Genomic DNA, 21,154 nt, shown 5'->3' on the forward strand with positions numbered 1-21,154 from the left:
GAAAACCTTATGAATAGCAGTGGAACACTGTCTGATATAGTGCTGGAAGAGGAGCCCCTCAGGTTAGAAGGTGCTCACAATACGACTGGGCAAGAGCTGCCTCCTTAAAGTAGAGTCAGGCTTAATGATAGAGCACTGGGGTCCACTGTCTATCTCCTAGAATGAAGATACAAGCTGATGTCATGTGACAGTTAGAAGCCTGTGGAACATCCTGCTGCCATCCTTCCTCATAACCTTCACACTGTCTTCATGGAACTGGCTCTCCCCTTTTCCTTAAGAGCTACCCTTTTTTGCTCTGTCTACTGGGAATCTCAAGCCATATGCAGTTCTCTTGGCTACATCTTTTTGCAACTGGATTCCTAACATAATCTTCTCCTCCTTATTTGGTTCCTCATCTCTCTTTGTTTGCATTTTGGCTCTGGTACATATGCACTGTGTGTATGTGTGTGTGTGTTTGTGAGTGTGTGTTTGTGAGTGTGTGTATGCATGTTCAGGGTACCAGAGCCTTTTTTGGGAAGAAGGTAGGAAATAGGTCTAAAGGGAAGTTTAGGAATGGTTTAGGAATGTTAACAAATGCTCCTGCCTTGCTGGTAAGGAGACCGACAGGGAGGCCACCCCCAATCCTTCTCCTCTCTCTGAGAGGCTGGAGAAGGGGCTGGGACACCTTTGTGGAGGCAGCACAGCCGGTGAAGGCAGCTCCCTTGTATTGCTCCACGTGACCTGGCTCAGACAATGAGGCCTTTCAGAGAACTGGCTAGTTGGCTGCAAGGGTGGGCCAAAGGCCGCTCCTGCTTACCCACTTCTGGGGCCTCCTTTCCGGTCCTCCATCCCCTCAGGAGGAGTGGGGGAGGGAGAGTGGGAGGAACTTGGGCTTTGCAGTCCTGTACCTGGGTTTGAGTCCCTGCTCCACCATCACTGGGTTTTTGAACTCATGTGATTACCTAACCTCTTGTAGAACATCTCAAACAGGATAACGGTCTCAATCCCCTCTCTGGGTTGCTGGGAGGTTCTGGTGAGCTCATGAGTGAGAAAGTACTATGCAAATAGGCCTATTTCAACAATATCTGGGTCTCTCCCAGCTCTATTTGTGTAGGAAACCCAGACTCAGCTTTATACTGCTAACAATAAACACTAAATGTTAGCTGTATGTGAGGCCCTACGCTAAAAACTCAAAAAAACAAATTCACTGCCACCAAGTTGATTTCCACTCATAGCAACCCCCATTGGGTTTCCAAGGCTGTAAATCTTTACAGAAGCAGACCGCCTCATCTTTCTTCTGCAGAATGGCTGGTAGGTTCAAACCGCTGACATAGGAGCTTGAAATACTTGATTCATTTAATTTAATCCCCACAATGATCCTTAGAAGTGGGTATTTTAATCCCATTTTTACAGATGAGGAAACTGAAGCCTATAGAGGTTGATAACTTGTCAGAGGTCATTTAAGTTAGTTGTGGAACCAGACTGAATCCAGGCCAGGCTGAACATGTGTGCAAAGACTTATGTCATGGTTGGTAACTTAAGAGACCACTCAAGCCTGTTCCTCCCCCTAATACCCAGGGCAGGTGGGTCTCTGTACCTGGGCTGCTGTTCTAGATGGTGCCTGAAAGTACTATGATCTCTGTCTAGTTTCCACATTTTGTGGCTTGAGGACTCCTTGGCCTGGTTTCCAACTCCCCACTCCTGGTCCTTCCCACTCTGTCTCTCTCTAAAAACCTATCCCCTACCCACACACTTTCCCACCTGCTTCACTTTGCCCTGGTATTCCTATCGCCTGAACCACCACCATTCCTCCTTCTCCTTTCTCTTATGCCTCTCTGCACCTCAGACCTTCCTCATCCTTCAAGTCTCAGCTCCAAGGCCTCCCCTGTCATTAGCCTTTTCCTTTCTTTTCTCTTCCACAGGCATTTCTTCAGCATCCACTCTATGCCAGGTCTTGGGTCCCTGTCTGTGGGAGCACCCCTCTGATGGGGAGGCAGCTGTGAATACAGACAGTGACTACACAGCTTGGTCAGTGCTGTGATGGAGATCGGTGAGGCTGTGGGGGGCCCTGGGAAGCCTAATTCTTCCTGGGGAAGAGGCAGGGATGCAGCACTGAAGAGGGAGGCAGGAAGGGCTCACCTGGCAGGCAGGTAAAGGAATTCCAGGCAGAAGTAATGTGTGCATGTAAAGGCACAGAGGGGTATGATAGTGGTGCTCTGAGGATGTGATAGGGAGCTGGAGAACTGGCTGGTAGGGGTAATGTCCAGGCTAAAGGCTGGGACATGACCCTAGGAGCACTGGGGAGCCATTGAGGAGTGTGGTGGTTACATTTGTGTGTCAACTTGGCTGGGCCTGGGTGAGTGGTTGAGCAGTTGAATGTAGTTAGTTATTCCCCATGGTGAGATTGGTAATAAACTCCATGGTGGAATCTATTGGAGCAGCTGAGTAGCTTGGGTATGTGGTCTGCTTCCCATATATAAGAAACAGCTTTGGGAATGGGCTCCAGCTTATGGCACGCTTGAACCCTTCATGTAGCCATGTTGTTGTTCAGCAGCTCTGTCAATCTTGGAACTTTCAGTGGACTTGAATGAATGGCCTGCCATGTGGTTTGGTAACATTGGGACTGTGCCTTTTTACTTGTCAACCTTGGGTTTGTCAGCCTCAGCAGCCAGCAACTGTCCGAGTGAAGAAAAGCCTCTAGCTCCAGTGGGCCAGGAGCAGGAGGCAGAGCTAAAGCCCAAGGCTGAGGGGCTTTCACCCAGCCGCTAGAGCCTAGCACTTTGAACTCGGACTTAAGCCTCCAAATTGTAAGAGAATAAACTCCTGTTTGTTACGGCCAACCCATTTGTGGTATATTCTTATCAGAGCGGCACTAGGTCACCAGAACAAGGAGTCTTAAGCAGGGGAGGACTTGAGCAGAATTGCTCTTTACAAAGGTCTGTGTGGTCCTAAGAGACAGAGCTGTCCTGTGGTGAGTAGTAGTTATGAAGACTAGACCTAGTCTACAAAGGCAAGACATAGCAAGTTGTGTTTGTTAAATTGGTGGATTTGCTTTTTTGAATGATCCCTGTAGTGCTGTGTAGAGGCTGGCAGGAGGTGGAGAGATGGGAGGCCAGTAGGTGGTGCAGGGAATTAAGTGAGCTTAAGGGGGTTAAATCACTGGGAATTAGATGCTTGGGGGAGGGAGGAAATCAAGGTTAACACTGTAGTGTGAGCCTGTGATCGAATCACCTCATTGGCTGACTGTGGAAGGAGCCCTGCTCCAGGTAGGCTAGTCTTGGCTGCCCTAATTGTGTGATCCTGGACCAGCCCTTTGTCTCCACGTGCCTCGGTTTCTCAGCTGTGAAAGGACTGGATGAGGTGATCTCTCCTGCTCTGACACAGCAGATCTATGATGTGACTCTGGCCTGGGAAAATGGACACAGGGCTCACAGTGTGGTCAGCTGGGGCCTAGTCTAGGATTATCAAATCTGGCTGGGTCTACCATGGCCTGGAGCCAGTCCCTGGCATGCCTGCTGATTGAGCATGTCTCAGGCCCAGGCTCAGAGTGATGTCTTCTCTGACCCCCGGATGCCCTCCCCACCCTTGCAGTGGCACTGCTCTCCCAGTCAGCTGTCTTGGCTCAGCCTGCCTAGCTGTTCCAGGCCCTTACTTTGTCCAGGGCCTCTGCCTACCCCTGACTGAGCTTGGGAGGAGTGGCCGGATTCTGGAGCCCTATTGGCCAAACCCTGCCTGGGTTGCACACACCCCTGCCTCCCAGGCTGGCTGGTTGCCTGCCTACCTTGGGAGTAGAACAGGGCCTAGGCTGGCCTGGCCTGGCCTGGCCCGGCCCGATGTGAGCAGGCCGCCTTGGAGACCGAGGAAAGAGTTGGAGCCTGATAAATTGTGCCTGGGCCACCTGATGCAATTCTGTTCCCTCTGCCTGCTTTCTGGCTTGGGGCTCTGCACCCCTCTCTTTGAGGGAAGTGGAGGTACAATGATAGTGGGTCCTAACCTGCTTGGGGGAGCACAGTATTTCCTCTCTAACAGTGTAACAGGACACTACAGCTTTTTCACTGGGTTTTTCACTAGAGCACTGTAGGTGGCACTAGACTGGGGAACCTTGGAGATGCCCATTCCAAGCCCTTGCCCTCATGAGTGACAGGTGAGGGTCAGGAATGGAGCATACTTGCTCAGGTTCACATAGGGCCTGGAGAACAGGGCTAGCATATGAACTCAAGCCTGTCTCTGGTCCTCCCTCCACTGGAGGTCCTATTGTGTGCCTAGCTACTAGGGTAGGAGCTTTTCAAAGGCAGGGATTGGGTCCAGTTTATCTTTGTATTCTCAGTGCTTGACCCAGGGCCCAGTACAGAGGAGGTGCTTGGTGAATGAATAAGCAAATGAATGAATTAATGAATAAGGCAGGATCTTGCCTCCAGGCATAGAGAGTGGACTGAGAAGGGACTTTGGTTTTACAGCACAGGCAATAAGAGGCTCATGGGGTGGGGATTGACCAGGTGAAAAATAGAGGACTAGAACTCAGGTGTCCTTACTGCTGGCCCAGGGCTCTTCCACCCTGTTTCCCCATCTGTAAAAGGGGGTCAACAGTCCTTGCCTTCCACCTTCCTCGTGAGGATCCACCAAGGAGGTAGATGTAAATAAGCTGGTAAAGCAGGGGGCAGCATGTGGGGTGGGGGGTTCTCTGTGTGCACATCCGTAACTGCTTACAGGGTACACCAGGCCCAGAAACCCCACACACTCTGTTCTTTCCTGTCTACCCACTTGCTCTCTGCATCTTGCCTCCCCCATTTCCGCAGCTCTCCCCAGGTCTTCTTTCTGGAAGGCTTTATCCAGAGCCCCTGGCTGGGGAGGGGTCTGGGAAGGAGTCTGCCTGCCTCCTCCCTCTACCTGCTCCCATACCCAGACAGCCAGCCATCCACATCCACATCCATGTAGGCCCCCAGTGCACAAACAGGCCAGAAATGCCTTGGCAGTGGTTACCATGGCAATGGGACCTGCTGCTTGAACCACAGTCTGTGAGCTTGCACGAACCTAGAAGCCCGGCAGCCTGGTACCCACAGGCCCTGTCCAGGCTGAGAGCTCCTCTCCCCTCAGTGCCCAGCAGTGTGCCTGTACCTAGGGACTCCTGATATGAGCTGTAACTGTGGGAGCCCACAAGTAGTTCTGAGTCAGACAGGCCTGGTTCAAATTCTGGTTCTACCACTAAAGGTCAACGATCTTAAATTAAGTCCCTCAGAGTGCTTTGAATTTATTGAAGTAGCTGAGGGAGCCTGTGGAGGGAATTGCCCAAGAATACATACCCCCATCACAAGAGCCATCACTGTTCCATCCTGCCGCTGTGGCTGGGTCCCCATAGGGTCACAGTACTCTTTGCTGCTGAATCCAGGCCTAGGGCCCTGGACTTCTTCTCATTCTGGCCTCTGGTGGCCTTGCCAAGCAGTGCAGTGTAATGGGGAGGAGTTCAGACTGCACCCAGACCTCTGGGTTCACAGCTGGGCTTTGCCACTTACTTGGGCCTCAGTTTCCCCATCTGTAAAAAGAGCACAATAATGAAACTACATTATAGATTTGTGGTGCAGATAAAAACAAATAGTACATAGAAAGTGCTTGCAAGGCTTTTTGGTTCATGAGAAGTGAAGTGCTGTGTACATGTGACTGTTATCATCATCACACAGTTGGCGTTGGCCATGAGTGGTGGAACCCATGTGCCTCTCCCTCTTACTATTTTTCTCACAAATGCATGAGTGCCCAACTCTCTCTCTTTTTTTTTTAATGTTTATTGTGATTTGGGTGAAAGTTTACAGAGCAAATTAATTTTCCATATGGCAGTTCAAACACATTTTGTCTCATGACATTGACTTCAGTTCCCCACAATGTAACAGCTCTCTTCCCAATTCCTCCCTGTAGTTGCCTCTTCCCTGTGTCCTTCTCTCTCCCATGCACTCTCACCTCTCCCCATAACTATCTCCCTGTGCAAACACTGCCTTTCTGTTCTCCCATGATTGATAGCTCCAAGTAGTGTATCTACCTGATGTAAATATTCACCCGATATGCCTGTCTGTTGTTTGGCTGGAAGCCACAGGAGTGACTTCAATTCCTGACCTGAAGAGTAGCTAGAGTCCATAGTCTCAGAGGTCTCTCATCAGACTCTATCAGACCAGCAAAACTGGTCTTTTTTTTTTTTTTTTTATGATTTTGTGTTTAGTTCTACATTGTCTCCCACTCTATCCAGGATCTCCTGCACCAATCCTCCTCTGAGTGGTTGACAGTGGTAGCTGGGCACTATCTAGTTCTTCTGCTCTCATGGCCATGTAGGCTGTGGTTCACATGGTCTGTTAGTCCCTTGGACTAATTGTTTCCATATGTCTTTGTTTTTCTTCATTCTTTTTTGCTCTGGATGTGGAAATGCCTATTGTTGCATCTAGATGGCCACTTGCAAGCTTTGAAGACCCCAGTTACTACTCACCAAAGTAGGATGTAGAACAATGTTTTTGTGTAGTATGTTATGCCAATTGAGCTTGATGTCCCTTGCAACCATGGTCCTGAGCCCACAGGTCCAACTATTCACTCCTTCTGGGTGGCTGGCTGTGGCATGTGCCCAACTCTTACAGCCTGATTAGGGAGACCAGGTTAGAGAGACGTGATGGCAAGATGGTTTTTCCCTGAACATCCCAGGCCCCAAGGGACCAACAGACCCTCCTCACCTCTTCTGCTGGGGAGAAGGACAGGCTGCTCCTGAGCAGAAACCCCATCTCTGAATCTTGTTTTGAGGATTTTATGCTGGTTCTCCAGTGGGCAGCTGTGTGGCCCTGGCCTAGATTGGCCATCTGGGCAGTGACTGCCCAGAACTCCATGGATCAGTGAAACCAAGTGCTAAAGTCAGATTAGCACCCAAAAGGCTCTGCTCCTGATGCCATCCAAGTAATTGAGGGGCTCTGAGAAAAGGGCCCTTTTGGGGATGAAATAAGAGCTGCTTCTAGAAGCACTTTATTGGCAACAGCTCCTCAGGCTTGATTGCTATAGGGCTCCCTAGGCTGTCTTGGGTAGCACAAATGGTTTGCACTCGACTACTAACCACAAGGTTGCCAGTTCAAACCCACCCAGTGATCTACTGCCTTAAGATTACAGTCATTAAAAACTTCATGGAGTGCAGTTCTACTGTGAAATGTGTGGGGTTGCTGTGAGTCAGAATTGACTTGACTGAAGCTACAACATCAACAACAGGCCTCCCTGCATGGAAAGGGGACATCTTTTAAGAGTAAAGACAAATCTGAGGCAGAAATTTTAAAAATTAGCCCATAATCTGAAGCAAGGAGGACAGAATTCTCTGCACGGTTCTTCTCTCCATCCCTCCCCCCCTCAGGTCTAAGGTTGTGTTAATGTGGAGCTGTTGGCCCAAAGGAACTTGGACATGAGTGGTACCCAGAGGAGGCCCCTGGGGTCTGGTGGGAGAGTGGCCCTGGGTGCTCTCTCCTCTCCCTTTCCCAGGCCCTAAATTCTCAGGAATGGCCACACCTTGGAGGCCCTGCAACTAGCTGACCTCTCTGTCTCTGCCTGCTCCCCAGAGCTTCGCCTCTGTGTTCTCGAGCCGCTTGTCCCGGAAGTCAGCCTCACATGCGGAGGACACTGACAGCACCATGGCAGATGAGGGGTACCGGAACCCCACGGAGGTACAGATGAGCCAGCTGGTGCTGCCCTGCCACACCAACCAGCGTGGCGAGCTGAGTATCGGGCAGCTGCTCAAGTGGATCGACACCACAGCCTGCCTGTCTGGTGAGGCCACACTCGTCCTAGCAGATCACCCACCCTCTGGCTCCCGGACCCAGAGTGATGGTGGTGGTGTGGGCACTGAGTCAGCTTTGACTCATAGTGACTCTATAGGACAGAGTAGAACGGCCCCACAGGGTTTCCTAGGTATCATCTTCATGGGAGCAGATCACCAGGTCTTTTCTCCTGTGGAGCTGCTGGGTGGGTTTGAACCACTGGCCTTTCAGTTGGCATCCAAGTGTTTAATCATTGCACCACCAGGGCTCCTGAGGCATAGAGTAGAGGCCTTTGTTTTCAAGGTGGTGGTTTTTGTCCCTGAATGTCATATTGCTCCTTGTCCTTGCCTTTGCTTAAGCTTGACCACCTGACTGAAATGTAACCACCCCCCCAATTTCTTAATACTCAGCTCAAACCAACCCCTCTCTCCTCCACATCCCACAGCTCTTAGGCTCCTACTCCAACACAGTGTAGCCTTAAATGTGCCTTGAAAGTGTCCTGAGCAGAGACTATGCTGTGTCTGTTTTATTGTGCTGCCTAAGTTGAGCTCATTGAGCTCATTGATTCCTTCTGTTGCCCCAGCATTCTCCAGCCCACAGGGAAGTCACATTCTGGCAGGGCCATGGACAAGTGACTTGACTGCTCTTCAGCACTGTTTGATGAGGGCTGAGAAAGGGAGCAGCAGTAGGGCTGTGTGAGAACAGACTAGAGTCTATGACCTGGCCTGGGGGCAAAGGAGGGTCCCCCGAGGAACTGAGGCACCTGAGTGGACCCTGTAAGGGGAGAATGGCTTGGTCAAGGGAACTAAGGTGCATGAAGTTGATTGGGCAGAAGTATGGGTGCATGCCCAGGTGGGAAGTAGGGAACAACATGGCACATGGCATGATCATTCATTCATTCAACAGCTATTTATTGTCTACTGTGCACACTGTTCCAGGGACTAGGGTACAACAGTGACCAAGACAGGCAACAGTCCTTGCTTTTGTGTGACTTACAGTCTAGTGGAATAGAGAGATAACAGACAAGCAAAACCTAGATACATAAAATGGGGTTAGGGTGTGGTAACTGAGGTGGGTGAGGAGGGATCACCTGAGCTCAGGCGGTTGGAGAAGCATCTCAAGGTGGGAGCATAGCCTCCAGGTAGACCACTAATGTATAGCTTTCTTCCCTTGGTGCCAGCGGAGAAGCATGCTGGCTGCCCCTGTGTCACGGCCTCGATGGACGACATCTATTTTGAGCACACCATTAGGTAAGTGGTCTTATGGTCCTCTGGTCTCCCCACAATGAGCCCAGTGTCCTCTCCCCAATCTCCCTGCCTGGTCAGCCTGTGTGCTGCCCAGAACCTTACTGGACTGACCTAGGGCCTATTGCTAAAAGGCCATGGGGGCAGTGTCTTCCTCTGACCTCCTCTAACTTCATGAGAGGCAGACAGCATCACCATCAGCAGCCCAAGGTTGATTACTATGAGGCAGAAGTCAGACATACCACCATCCTCCAACCTTTTTACCAATTCTGACACCAACTGTCCATCCCACGGCACTTTCTACTTCTCTCCTAGGTTCAATAATTCGTTGCAATGGCCACATAGAACTCACAGACAATACTCATGAGTATGGGGTTTATTAAGGAAGTAACAGGTTACATTTAGGTTCAGGAATGCTCAGGATACAATTTTTCCATCAGGACAACTTCCCCTTGGCTCTGACATCAGGCACATGTCTCTTTGGCCCTTGGCCTCTTGGCCTGGCCCCTGCTCTGCTTGAGCAAGTGTTACAAAGCTCTTTCAGCTCTGCCGATAGATAACACTCCACTCCACTGGCATGAGATGGAACAGTGGGCTTGCCGGTCCATGGAGTGAAGAAGCTGAGTGTCTTTGGGCCATTGAACCTTTGCTTACATTATCATAGGGATGAGGAGCTCACTGCCTTCCAAAGTAAACTTTTTTTTTTTTTTTTTTTAAATGTCTCTACTGGCTAGAAAGTTCTTTGTATGCTGTGCTGAGTTTTGTCTTCCTATTGTCTTTCTGTTCCTACCAGTCCCCATCCTGCTTCTCAGACCCAAGGAGCATGACAAACTCTCACCCCAGACAGGCTGCAAAGGCAGCCTGCAATGCTTTGTCTACAGGCCTGCTCCTAAATTCACCATCAGTACCCAGGAGATTGCTCTGGTTACCTAGTGCCACTCTGACAAGAATATATACCACAAATGGGATGGCCTTAACAAACAGGAGTTTATTCTCCTACAGTTTGGAGGCTTTACGTCCAAGTTCAAAGTGCCAGGTTCTAGGGGCTGTGTGAAAGCCCCTCTACCTTGGGCTTCAGCTCTGCCTCTTGCTCATGGCCCACTGAAGCTAGAGGCATCTCTTCACTCAGGCAGCTGCTGGCTGCTGAGGCTGACAAACCCAAGGTCGACAAATAAAATGGCACAGTCCTGATGTTACCAAACTGCACAGCAGGCCATTAATTCAAGTTCACTGAAAGTCCCAAGGTCGGCAGAGCACGGCAGGCTGCTGAACCACGACACGGCTTCGTGCACTGTTCAAGTGTGGCATAGGCTAGAGACCATTCCCAAAGCTGTTTCTTATATATGGGAAACAGACCATATCCCTAAAGCAGCTTACTCAGCTGCTTATGGTAGGTCCCACCATGGAGTCTATTGCCAGTCTCATCATGGGGAGTAACTACCATCAGCTGCCCAGCCACTCAACCAGGCCCAACCAAGTTGACACACACACTTAACCACAACAGACATCAAGTGCCAAAGACTTATTCAGGACAGCTTGGGTACCCAGTAGGTCACAGTTAAGGACAAAGTTTGGCCAGCCTCCATATTCATTTATTCAGTCGGTCATTCGTTACACTACTACTTAGTATTAGTTGAGCACCTCTTCTGGACCAGGCCCATGTTGAGTTTTGGGTGCACCAAGTTAACTGGAATGCAGTCTGTTCCCCAGGAGCTCCCCATCTGCAGGGGTGACAGATGTATGAACAGAATGTCCACTCAGAGTGCTGAGTTCCATGCTAATAATGATCTCTAACATGTGCTTTGTAATACTTTCTTTCTAAATAAACTTTTAATTTTGGTATAGTTTTAGATTTACAGAAAGGTGGTTAAGATAATACAGAGAGTTTCCATATATTCTTCACTCATTTCCCCTGTTACCAACAGCTGACATTATTAGTATGGTATATCTGTCACAATGAACCAATATTGATACTTTATTTGTAATGATGTTTTAAATACATTAACTTATTCAGTACTCAGAACAACCCTATGAGGTCATGGCTATTGATATCTTCGTTTTACAGATGAGGAATCTGAGGCACAGAGAAGTGAAGTAATTAATTTAAAGTCATGCAGCTAATTGGTGGAGGATTCAGGATTTATCACCAGGCAGGTAGCTGACCTTAGAGCCCTTGCTCTGTATCTCCTATATGTCTGGGGGGTAGATGCAGTGGCCTAGAGGGTAAACACGGGAGGTTGCCCGGAGGAGGTGTTTTAACTGTCCCCAGTACTGTCAGCATTGTAAGTAGCAGTTCTCTGATGGTCAGCAGAGCTGTGTCTGGACAGTTCCAGGTCAGTGCTGCCAGCACAGGTTCTGGCGTTTGGAGGAGTTCAGGGTAGAGTGGGGTGGGGGGGTGTACATAATGTATGGGCCTGCTGTAGGACCCAGTAGGGTAAAAGTGAGTTTGGGGAGAGCAAGTGCAGACACAGGGGAAAGCCATAGGAATCCTAGGAAAGTGGTCAAGAACCTAGAGCATAGCCCATGGTCAGGAAGGCCTGATGTACCCAAGGAAAACGAGAAGATTATTTTGTTGTTTGTTTTTGCTTTTGAAATATTTCAAAACTAATCTCTAAGAGGTAAGGACTCTTTTTTTAAAAAAAAAAACAAAACAACATAATTTTAACACCATTACCACATCTAAGAAAAATTAATAATTCTTCACTAACATCAAATAGCCAGTCAATATTCAAATGCATGCACCTGTCTTGTGAGTTTTTCCTTTTCCTTTTTTCTGAGTATAAAGGGATTATTTATTTATTATTTTTATAATCTATTGTGTTTTAGTTGAAAGTTTACACAGGAAATTAGGTTATACGAATTGTTCTGTGACACTGGTTACAATTTTCACAATGTGCCAGCATTCTCATTATTTCCGTTCTGTTTGTTCTGTTTCTGTTGATCTAGCTTCTCTTCCCCTCTTTGCCTTCTCGCCTTTGCTTTTGGCTAAATGCTGACCATTCAGTCTCATATAGTTGACTGTTTAAGGGAGCACATTACTCATAGGTGATGTGGTTTATTTTACAAGCCAATCTATTCTTTGGCTGAAAGATGACCTTTGGCAGTGGCTTCAATGCCAGATTCAAAGGGTATCTTAAGATGGTAGTCTCAGGGATTCCTCTGGTCTTTATTGGCTCAGTAGGTCTGGCCTTTTTTAGGAATTTGAATTTTGTTCTACATTTTTCTCCCATTCCGTCTTGGACTTTCTGTTGTATCCTTTGTCAGAACAGTTAATAGTGGTAGCTGGGCACCATCTAGTTCTTCTGGTCTCAGGTTGGAAAAGGCTGTGGTTCATATGGGCTATTAACCCTGTAGACTAGTTTCTTCTTTGAGTCTTTGATTTCCTTCATTCTCTTTTGCTCATTAATTTTTGTTTCTTTTCTTCTTCTTCTTTTTTTTTCTTTCCAAGTCAGGATCTGAGTAAGATTGCAATTGGTTGATATATCTCTTAATTCTTTTTAAAAATCTGTAGGCTCCCTTTCTCCCCAACCCTGTCTCTCTCTCTCTTCTTTTTCCTTTATGTTTATTTGTTGAAGAAACCTGGTCATGTGCCGCCTGGAGTTCTCTGTCCTCTGGATTTTGCTATTGGCATTGCTGTGGTATCATTTCAGCATGTTCATCTCTCCCTGAAGAGTAAATTAGCCCTGGAGTCAGATCTCTGTCTGTGGAGCAGCCTGTCTGTGGTGTGGAAAGCACCTGGAATGGCATTGGGGAGCTGAGGTCTTCACAGGGGTGTTGCAGGGGTGGGGAAGGACTGAAAAGTCTAGGCAGTGACCTTAGAGAAGGAGCCAATGGGTAACTGTGGGGATGGAGAGGGAGAGTCAGGAAGGAAGGGAAACTCTGAAGTCCAAATGGACAGCTGCTTGGCTTAGGAGAGCTTGAGTGCAGAAAAGTCACAAATTCCTTTCTTTCTTATTTATTTATTTTTTTTTTCAGTACCACAGAAAATAGGCTTTTATTTTTATATTGGGGACCATGGAAATTTCTGACTTTTTATCATGAAAACTTTCAAACATATAGAAACATTGAATAGTTCAATGATCATTACAACAAATACTTTGCTAAATTTGCTTTATCTATGGCTAAGTGCTTAGCTGCTAACCAAAAGTTTGGTAGTTTGAACTCACCCAGTGGCTCCTTGGGAGAAAGACTTGATGATCTGCTCCCATAAAGATTACAGCCTAGGAAACCCTATGGGGCAGTTTTACTCTGTCACATGATGTCACCATGAGTTGAAATTGACTTGCGGGCCCTAACAACAACAACATATATGAATATCCATTTATGTATGGAGAAATAAATAAATAAATACACATTTTTTTTCCCTCTAGAACTACTTGAAAAATATGTTGCAGACATCATGGTATTTCATCCCTCCTCATATCAGCATGGTAGCGTAGTGCCTAAGGCACTTGACTGCTAACCAGAAAGCTGGCAGTTCAAACCCACCAGCCACTCCTTGGAAGGAAGGTTGGGGAATCTACTTCCGTAGTGATACCGCCTCAGAAACCCAAGGAGGGGTCGCTATGAGTTGGGTCTGACTCAATAGCACATAACAACAACAACAATGACAACATATCAGCATGCATCTCCTAAAAATGACTGTCCCCTACAGGACTGTTGGTACTCCTAAGGAAATTAACAAATGAACAAATCCTCACATATGTGAACTCACATTACTTATGAGCTCTTGCTGTGGACTAGCCACTCCACGGAAGGAAGACTGGGCAACTGTGGTAGTTAAGTTTGTGTGTCAACTTGGCTGGGCTTGGTTGAGTAACTGGGCAGCTGGATGTAGTATTCCCCATGATGAGACTGGTAATCAACTCCATGGTACAATCTACTATGAGCAGCTGAGTATCTGCCTTAGGGATATGGTCTGCTTCCTGTATATAAGGAGAAAACTTGGGGAATGGTCTCGAGCTTATGGCACACTTGAAGACTGCCTGTAGCCGTGTCATTGTTCAGCAGCCTGCCACGCTCTGCTGACTTTGGGACTTTCAGTGGACTTGAGTTAATGGCCTGCTGTGTGGTTTGGTAACATTGGGACTGTGCCTTTTTACTTGCCAACCTTGGGCTTGTCAGTCTCGGCAGCCAGCAGCTGAGTGAGGAAAAGCCTCTAGCTTCAGTGGGTCAGGAGCAGGAGGCAAAGCTGGACCCCAAGGTTGAGGGGCTTTCACCTAGCCCCTAAAGCCTGGCACTTTGAACTCGGACTTAAAGCCTCTAAATCATGAGAATAAACTCCTGTTTGTAAAGGCCATCCCATTAGTGGTATATTCTTGTCAGAGCATCACTAGGTAACCAAAACAGCAACCTACTTCCATAAAGATTTACCACCTTGGAAACCCAAAGAGGGTTGCTATGAGTCAAAATCAACTTGATGGTTTTCTATGGACCAGGCCTGTCTCCCAGCTCAGCTCAGCTCAGCATGTGTTCTCTCACTTGATCCTCAAAAGAGCCACAGGCAGTAGTCATGCGTTCTCCCTACTCCTACAAGGAGATAGACTCAGAAAGGCAAAGTGACTCACTGAAGGTCACGTTGCTTGCTGGTATTACAGTCAAGGTAGAGCTTGACTGGAACCCAGGCCTGACCCTTGACCAACAGGCCCCTAGGAAGGGACCTCTCCCAGGCTTGAGGAAGGGGCTGGGCTGGGGCTACCTCTAAGGCCTTCTGATCCAGGCCAAGGTGAACTGGACCTTCAGGCTAATAGGCTGTACAGGCTGCTTAGTTCCCTTGGATCCCAGGCTCTCTTTCCTTGCAGAGAACATTTTGTTATTTGAAAAAGAAATCAGCACTATGTTCTCTGTATTTATGAGCCAAGGCACAGAAAGGAGAAAGGAATTTCTCAAGGTCACCTGATGATTGAATGGAGGCCAGCTCCCCAGTACTCCAGCCACCTCCCCCACCGTCCATTAGCTGGGTCCCTCTGCTGCCTTGTTAGGCACAGGACAGGCTAGCTGGTTCTCTTGGGAATTTTGATTGTTCATCTGGACTTGGGAACCATTCCAGAGGGACAGGCTGCAGCTAGAAAGAGCAGGGTTGATGCAATCAACAGACCCAGTCTAGAGTCCAGGGTCTGCCACTTTTTGCTGGGTGACTTTGGGCAAATGACTTAACCTCTCTGATGATGATGCTTTAATCTCCCCCTAACTCACCTGCCAAACTTGTTTTGAGGCTCAAATAAAGTAGTGCATAGTGCCTGGCACATAGTAGGCATTCTTTAAATGTTTCCATCTCTCCCCCACCCTATCTTATAGCCCCGTACACTTAGTGGGCAATCAATAATTGTGGAATTCTTCAATGCCGTCAGCCACTATTTATTGAGGACCTACTCTGTACCATGTGTAAGACCTTGAAGAGTCAATGGTGAGCAAAACAGATACAACTTTTGTCCCAGAGGCACTTAAAGATTGTGAGGGAACAGAGGTTAGTCTGCTGGGAGAAGTATTATGAGGATGAGCCTTACAGGGCTATTAGAGCACACAGTTGGGGTCTGATCCAGGCAGGGAGGGCTTCCGTGAGGAGGTGACCACTGAGCCAAGAGCAAATAGGAAGCTTGAGTATTAATTGGACAAAAAGGAAAGGGGGAAGTGAATAAAATCATGCCACTGTTCTCAGTCTCAGCTTCCCCACCTGCAGGATGAGATGCTGAAGACCCAGTAGCATCACAGATGTGAATCTGCCCAGCAAACCATGAAGTTCTCCTGCCAGTTCCCCTAGCAGAGGCCCCTCACACATCTGAGGCCTCTGCTCCCTCCTACTGTGTCCTCTCCAAGGCTCACATCCTGCTTTTCTCTCCTCAGTGTTGGACAAGTGGTGAATATCAAGGCCAAGGTGAACCGGGCCTTCAATTCCAGCATGGAGGTGTGTGGGGCAGCACCACCTAAGTGTGTATGTGTATGTGTGTGTGTATGTGTGTGTATGTGTATGTATGTGCATATGTGTATGTGTGTGTACTTTCTATGTTTTCTCCATTCTGGAAGCACTCATACTCGCAGATCCCAGGTTGAGGCAGCTGAGTTCTGAAATAATTGGCAGGGCTGGGAGGCTAAGGATCTAACACCCCTTAACACAGAAGAGAAAACAGGCCCACAGAGGGGAAAGGACTTGCCTCAGGTCACCAAGCCACATAGATTCCAATGTGTGCCTTGACTTCTAGCCTCCTGACTCTTCCCCTAGGGTTCAGGCCTCCCCCTACTTTGGTAGCCAGTGGTCCCAGGAATAGAGGGAAGACAGCCACTATGCCTAATGCTGGAGGCAGCAGGGCTGGAGCAAGGAGAGCACTTGACTTCGGTTCTGTCCCATTATCAGACCTCCCACAGCCTCTGTTTACTCATCTGGAAAATGAGAAAATGATTCCTGTGTTGCAGGATTGTTGCAGGTGTGAGGGGAGGACGATATGAGGATGCACAGGGCTCTGTGAGCATGGGCAGAGGGATTCTAGTGGACTTCAGGTCCAGGCAACTTGACCCAGCCAGGCCAGTGGTACCAGAGGGTAGCAGAGCCCTGACTGTGCCTCTTGGGGCCCCATAAATGCCCAGGTGCCCATTGGAGCAGAGATGGGTCTGTCCTTTCAATTTAGCCAACACCTTACCTGTTTTGGAGTCCCTGGGTAGTGCAAATGGTTAAACACTCAGCTACTGACTAAATGTTGGCTGTTCAAATCCATCCAGAGGTGCCTAAGAAAGGCCTGGCAATTTACTTCTGAAAGATCATAGCCATTGAAAACTTTAAGGAGCATAGTTCTACTCGGAAACACATGGAGTCACCATGAGTTGGAATCGACTACAACTGATTTGCCTATTGTAAAAGCCTTTTCAGAGACACGTTCTCACTTTAATCCTCAGTATTCCTATGTGGGTAGGCATGATCATCTCGTTTTACAGATGAGGAAACAGACCCAGAGAAGGGAAGTGGTTTGCTCAGGGTTTCCTAGGGAGGAGTTGGTAGGCAGAACTGGAACCTACTGTGGATCTCCTAGTCTCAACAGTTGAGAGAGAAATACTGGTGGTCTGGCCTGGGATGGGACTTCCTGTCCCATTGAGCTTTGGGACCTCCGTTGGTGCGCTCTTCCTTCCTCCTCATGCCTCCCACATCACTCTTTCTCTATAGGTGGGCATCCAGGTAGCTTCCGAGGATCTGTGCTCTGAGAAGCAGTGGAACGTGTGCAAGGCCTTGGCCTCCTTTGTGGCCCACCGGGAGCTGTCTAAGGTAGGCAGGGCACCTGGCCTCTGGATGCATCTTGGCAAGCTTGGTACCTGCCTAATGGAGCTTGCATTGAGAGAGAGAGAGGGCCTGGACCAGGGGAGGGAGGCTGGGGGTCAGGCAAAGGGGCTGAAGAGGGGACACAGTCAGGAATCCATAGCCCACAGAGGAAGGCCAACCCCTCCCTGTGGTCTGATATCAGCAGCCTCCGTCTCTCCCAACTTATTGCTGTACATGTCTTATGTGAATTCTTCAATCTCATTACCCGTGCATCCTCTGTGTCTTTGCCCAAGCAGTTAACTGGGGGACATCTGAAGGGTGAATATAACATATCAGGTCAACATGGAGGCAGGCAAGGGGATAGAGGGAGAGGAGGAGATTTGTAACCAACCAGCAGCCTCAGGCTGACTGTGCCAGCCCTAGGCGTGTGATGCAGGGGGTGGGGTGGGGGACAAGCTAGGCCCTTGCTCTTTCAGGACACCTGTCCTGAGCCCCTTCTACCCCATCTGCTGGCTGTCAGGTGAAGCTGAAGCAGACTACGCCTCGGACAGAGGAAGAGAAGACTGAGCACAGCGTGGCAGCCGAGCGCCGGCGCATGAGGCTAGTCTATGCAGACACCATCAAGGACCTCCTGGCCAACTTCACCATTCAGGATGGTGAGCAACTGCTGGTCATGGGTGGGAGGGCAGCTGGTGCCCGGTATGCTGTCCTCCGCATTGGGCCCTCACTGGGCAGAGGGAAAGGAGCTCTGGTGGTGCAGTACCTAAAACATTTGCCTGCTGTTCTGGTTTCCCAGTGCCGCTCTGACAAAAACATACCACCAATGGGATGGCCTTAACAAACAGGAGTTTATTCTCTCACAGTTTGGAGGCTTTAAGCCCAAGTTCAAAGTGCCAGGCTCTAGGGGCTGGGTGAAAGCCCCTCAGCCTTGGGCTTCAGCTCTGCCTCCTGCTCCCAGCCCACTGGAGCTAGAGGCGTTTCTTCATTCAGACAGCTGCTGGCTGCTGAGGCTGACAAGCCCAAGGTTGATAAGTAAAAAGCCACAGTTCTAATGTTACCAAACCACACGGCAGGCCATCAATTCAAGTCCATTGTAAGTCTCAAGGTGGGCAAAGCATGGCAGGCTGCTGAACAACTACACGGCTACATGCAGGGTCCAAGTGTGCCACAGGCTAGAGACCATTCACAAAGCTGTTTCTTATGTATGGGAAGCAGACCACATACCCAAAGGCTGCTCATGGTAGATTCCACCATGAAGTTGATTACCAGTCTCATCATGGGGAATACTACATCCAGCTGCCCAGCCAGTCAACCAGGCCCAGCCAAATTGACACACAAACTTAACCACCACAACTGCTAACCAAAAGGTTGGAGGTTCAAACCCACCAACGACTCTGCAGAAAGAAGATGGGACAATCTACGTCTGTAAAGATTTACCTCCTTGGAAACCCAAAGGGGATCGCTGTGAGTTGGAATTAGACTTGATGACAGTGAGGTTTTTTTTTGGGGGGGCGGGGTGTGGTACAGAGGGAGGACATATACTTGGAATGTCTACCCATTGGTGGTGACCTCAGGCCATACTAGCCCTTTTTGGCCTTAAGGGCCCTTCTAGAAAAAGGGAAATTAGCACATATGGAGACTTCGTTAGGAACAAAACACATTTGGGAAGGTAGTATTGAGTCAGGCCTTGAGGACTCAGTAGGATTTTATAAAACACGTATACATACATATGCATTAAAAAAAAGTATAGAATGGAAATCAAGACACCTTCCTACCCCAGAACTAAAAAAAAGTATAGAATGGAAATCAAGACACCTTCCTACCCCAGAACCTAGGGATCCTTCCCAAAGGCAACTACTGTTTCCTGTTTTGGATCTTTCTAGAAGCATCCTCTGCATATTTAAGTATAAGTATGTATTACTCTGTTGTGTGCCATCAACTCAGTTTTGACCAAAGCAACGATATATGATAGAATAAAACTGTCCTATGGGGTTTCCTAGGAGCTCTGGTGGCGTAGTGCCTAAGGCATTTGACTGATAACCAGAAGACTGGTGGTTCAAACCCACCAAGCCACTCCTTGGAAGGAAGATGGGGCAATCTACCGTAGTGATACTGCCTCATAAACCCAACGAGGGGTCGCTAGGAGTCGGGTCCGACTTGACAGCAGTGCATTTTTTTATATGGGATTTCCTAAGCTATAGCCTTTATGGGAGTGGATTGCCAGGTCTTTTCTCCCATAGAGCTGCTGGTGGGTTTGAACCACTGTCCTTTTGGTTTGCAGCTGAGTGCTTAACCAGTGCGCTACCAGGGCTTCTTAGCATGCCCCCCACTTCTTCTTCTTCTTCTTTTTTAACAATATTTTCTTGAGTTTTTGGTGAAAGTTTATACCACAAGTTAGGTTCCCATTTGACAGTTTCCACACAAATTGTTTGGTGACATTAGTTACATTCATCACAGTATGTCAGCGTTCTCTTTAACTGTGTTGTTTGTTTCCTTTCCAGTCTTCTAGGTTTCCTGCCTCCTTATCTTCTCATCTTTGATTTTTAGTAATTGTTGACCTTTTAGTCTTATACTGACAGTTTTTAAATAGCTTAGCCCCCTCTTTTTACCCAAACAGAAACATACAGTGCATACTGTTATATGTATACCTTGGAGGCTGTTCCATATCAGGACACAAAGGTCCACTTTGGAGTGGGTAGAACTTTGACAGGTGCAGAGGTGAGGAAGGGCATTCCTGACAGGGTCACAGTGAGCAAAGGCTCAGAGGGGTGACCTTGAGTTTGTTTACCAGACTCCAGAATGTTAGAATGCCAGGTCTTTCCTGGAAACTGATAGGAGGCAATTTTAGGACACATTAAAGTAGCTCAGCTTTCCAGAGTGGGGAGAGAGAAGATGAAACATGTTGACCCCAATGAAAGTAGCTCACTGCACTCTGCACCCATGTGCATTTTTAAAATATATTTTATTGAAATATAATTTAAGTACAGTGACATACACAAAACTAAAGTGACATGGGTCAGTGCATTTTTTTTTTCCTTTTTTGGGCAGTGTTCCCTCCCTTCCCCTCCCTCCCACCCCAGGTAACCAACAAAGAAAGTTTTCTTCCATATATAAACCTTTCCTTGACTTTTTACAATAATGAACTAGTACTATATTTGTCCTTTTGTAATTCACTTATTTCATTCACCATGATGTCCTCCAAGTTCATCCATGTTATGTGGTGTTTTGCAGATTCTACATTATTCTTTAGTGTTGCATAATATTCCATAGTATGTATATACCATAGTTTGGTTATCCATTCTTCTGATGATGGGCACCTAGGTTGTTTCCATATTTTTGTTATTGTAAAATAGTGCTGCGATGAACATGGGTATGCATGTATCAGTTCTTGTCCTGGCTCTTCTTTAGAATATATACCTAGTAATGGGATTGCTGGGTCAAATGGTATTTCTAATTCCAGCTTTTTAAGGAATCACCGTACTGCTTTCCACAGTGGTTGTATTATTTTACAGTCTCACCAGCAATGTATGAGAGTCCTACTCTCTCCACATCCTCACCAGCCATTGTTATTTTCTGTCTTGTTGAACTTTGCCATTAGTGCTGGGGTGAGATAATATCTCATTGTTGTTTTGATTTCCATCTCTCTGATGGCTAATGACTATGAGCATTTCTTCATGTATTTTGCTGGCCGCCTGAATATCCTCTTTGGTGAAGTGTCTATTCATGTCTTCCATCCATTTTTCAATTGGATTGGTCATCTTTTTGTTGTTGAGGTGTTATAAATTTTAGAGATAAGTCCCTTGGCAGATATGTCATCGCCAAATACTTTTTCCCAACCTGTAGGTTTTCTTTTGACTCTTTTGGAGAAGTATTTGGAAGCACATAAACATTTAATTTTTAGGGAGGTCTCATTCATCTAGTTT

General features: G+C 47.7%; 1 protein-coding gene across 1 annotated transcript in view; it reads left to right on the forward strand.

The window, feature by feature from the left end:
• ACOT11 (acyl-CoA thioesterase 11) overlaps window positions 1-21,154 on the forward strand; it is a 50,682-nt gene that overhangs the window by 9,146 nt on the left and 20,382 nt on the right. Inside the window, exons 2-6 of the mRNA XM_007945966.2 lie at window positions 7,545-7,752; window positions 8,923-8,992; window positions 15,830-15,890; window positions 17,139-17,237; window positions 17,752-17,887. Of these exons, the coding sequence (XP_007944157.1) occupies window positions 7,545-7,752; window positions 8,923-8,992; window positions 15,830-15,890; window positions 17,139-17,237; window positions 17,752-17,887 (574 nt within the window). The remainder of the gene's footprint in view (window positions 1-7,544; window positions 7,753-8,922; window positions 8,993-15,829; window positions 15,891-17,138; window positions 17,238-17,751; window positions 17,888-21,154) is intronic.

This window comes from Orycteropus afer, unplaced genomic scaffold, assembly GCF_000298275.1.
Source record: "Orycteropus afer afer isolate SDZICR_OR568_19922 unplaced genomic scaffold, OryAfe1.0 scaffold00145, whole genome shotgun sequence".
In the NCBI taxonomy this organism is placed as follows: Eukaryota; Metazoa; Chordata; class Mammalia; order Tubulidentata; family Orycteropodidae; genus Orycteropus; species Orycteropus afer.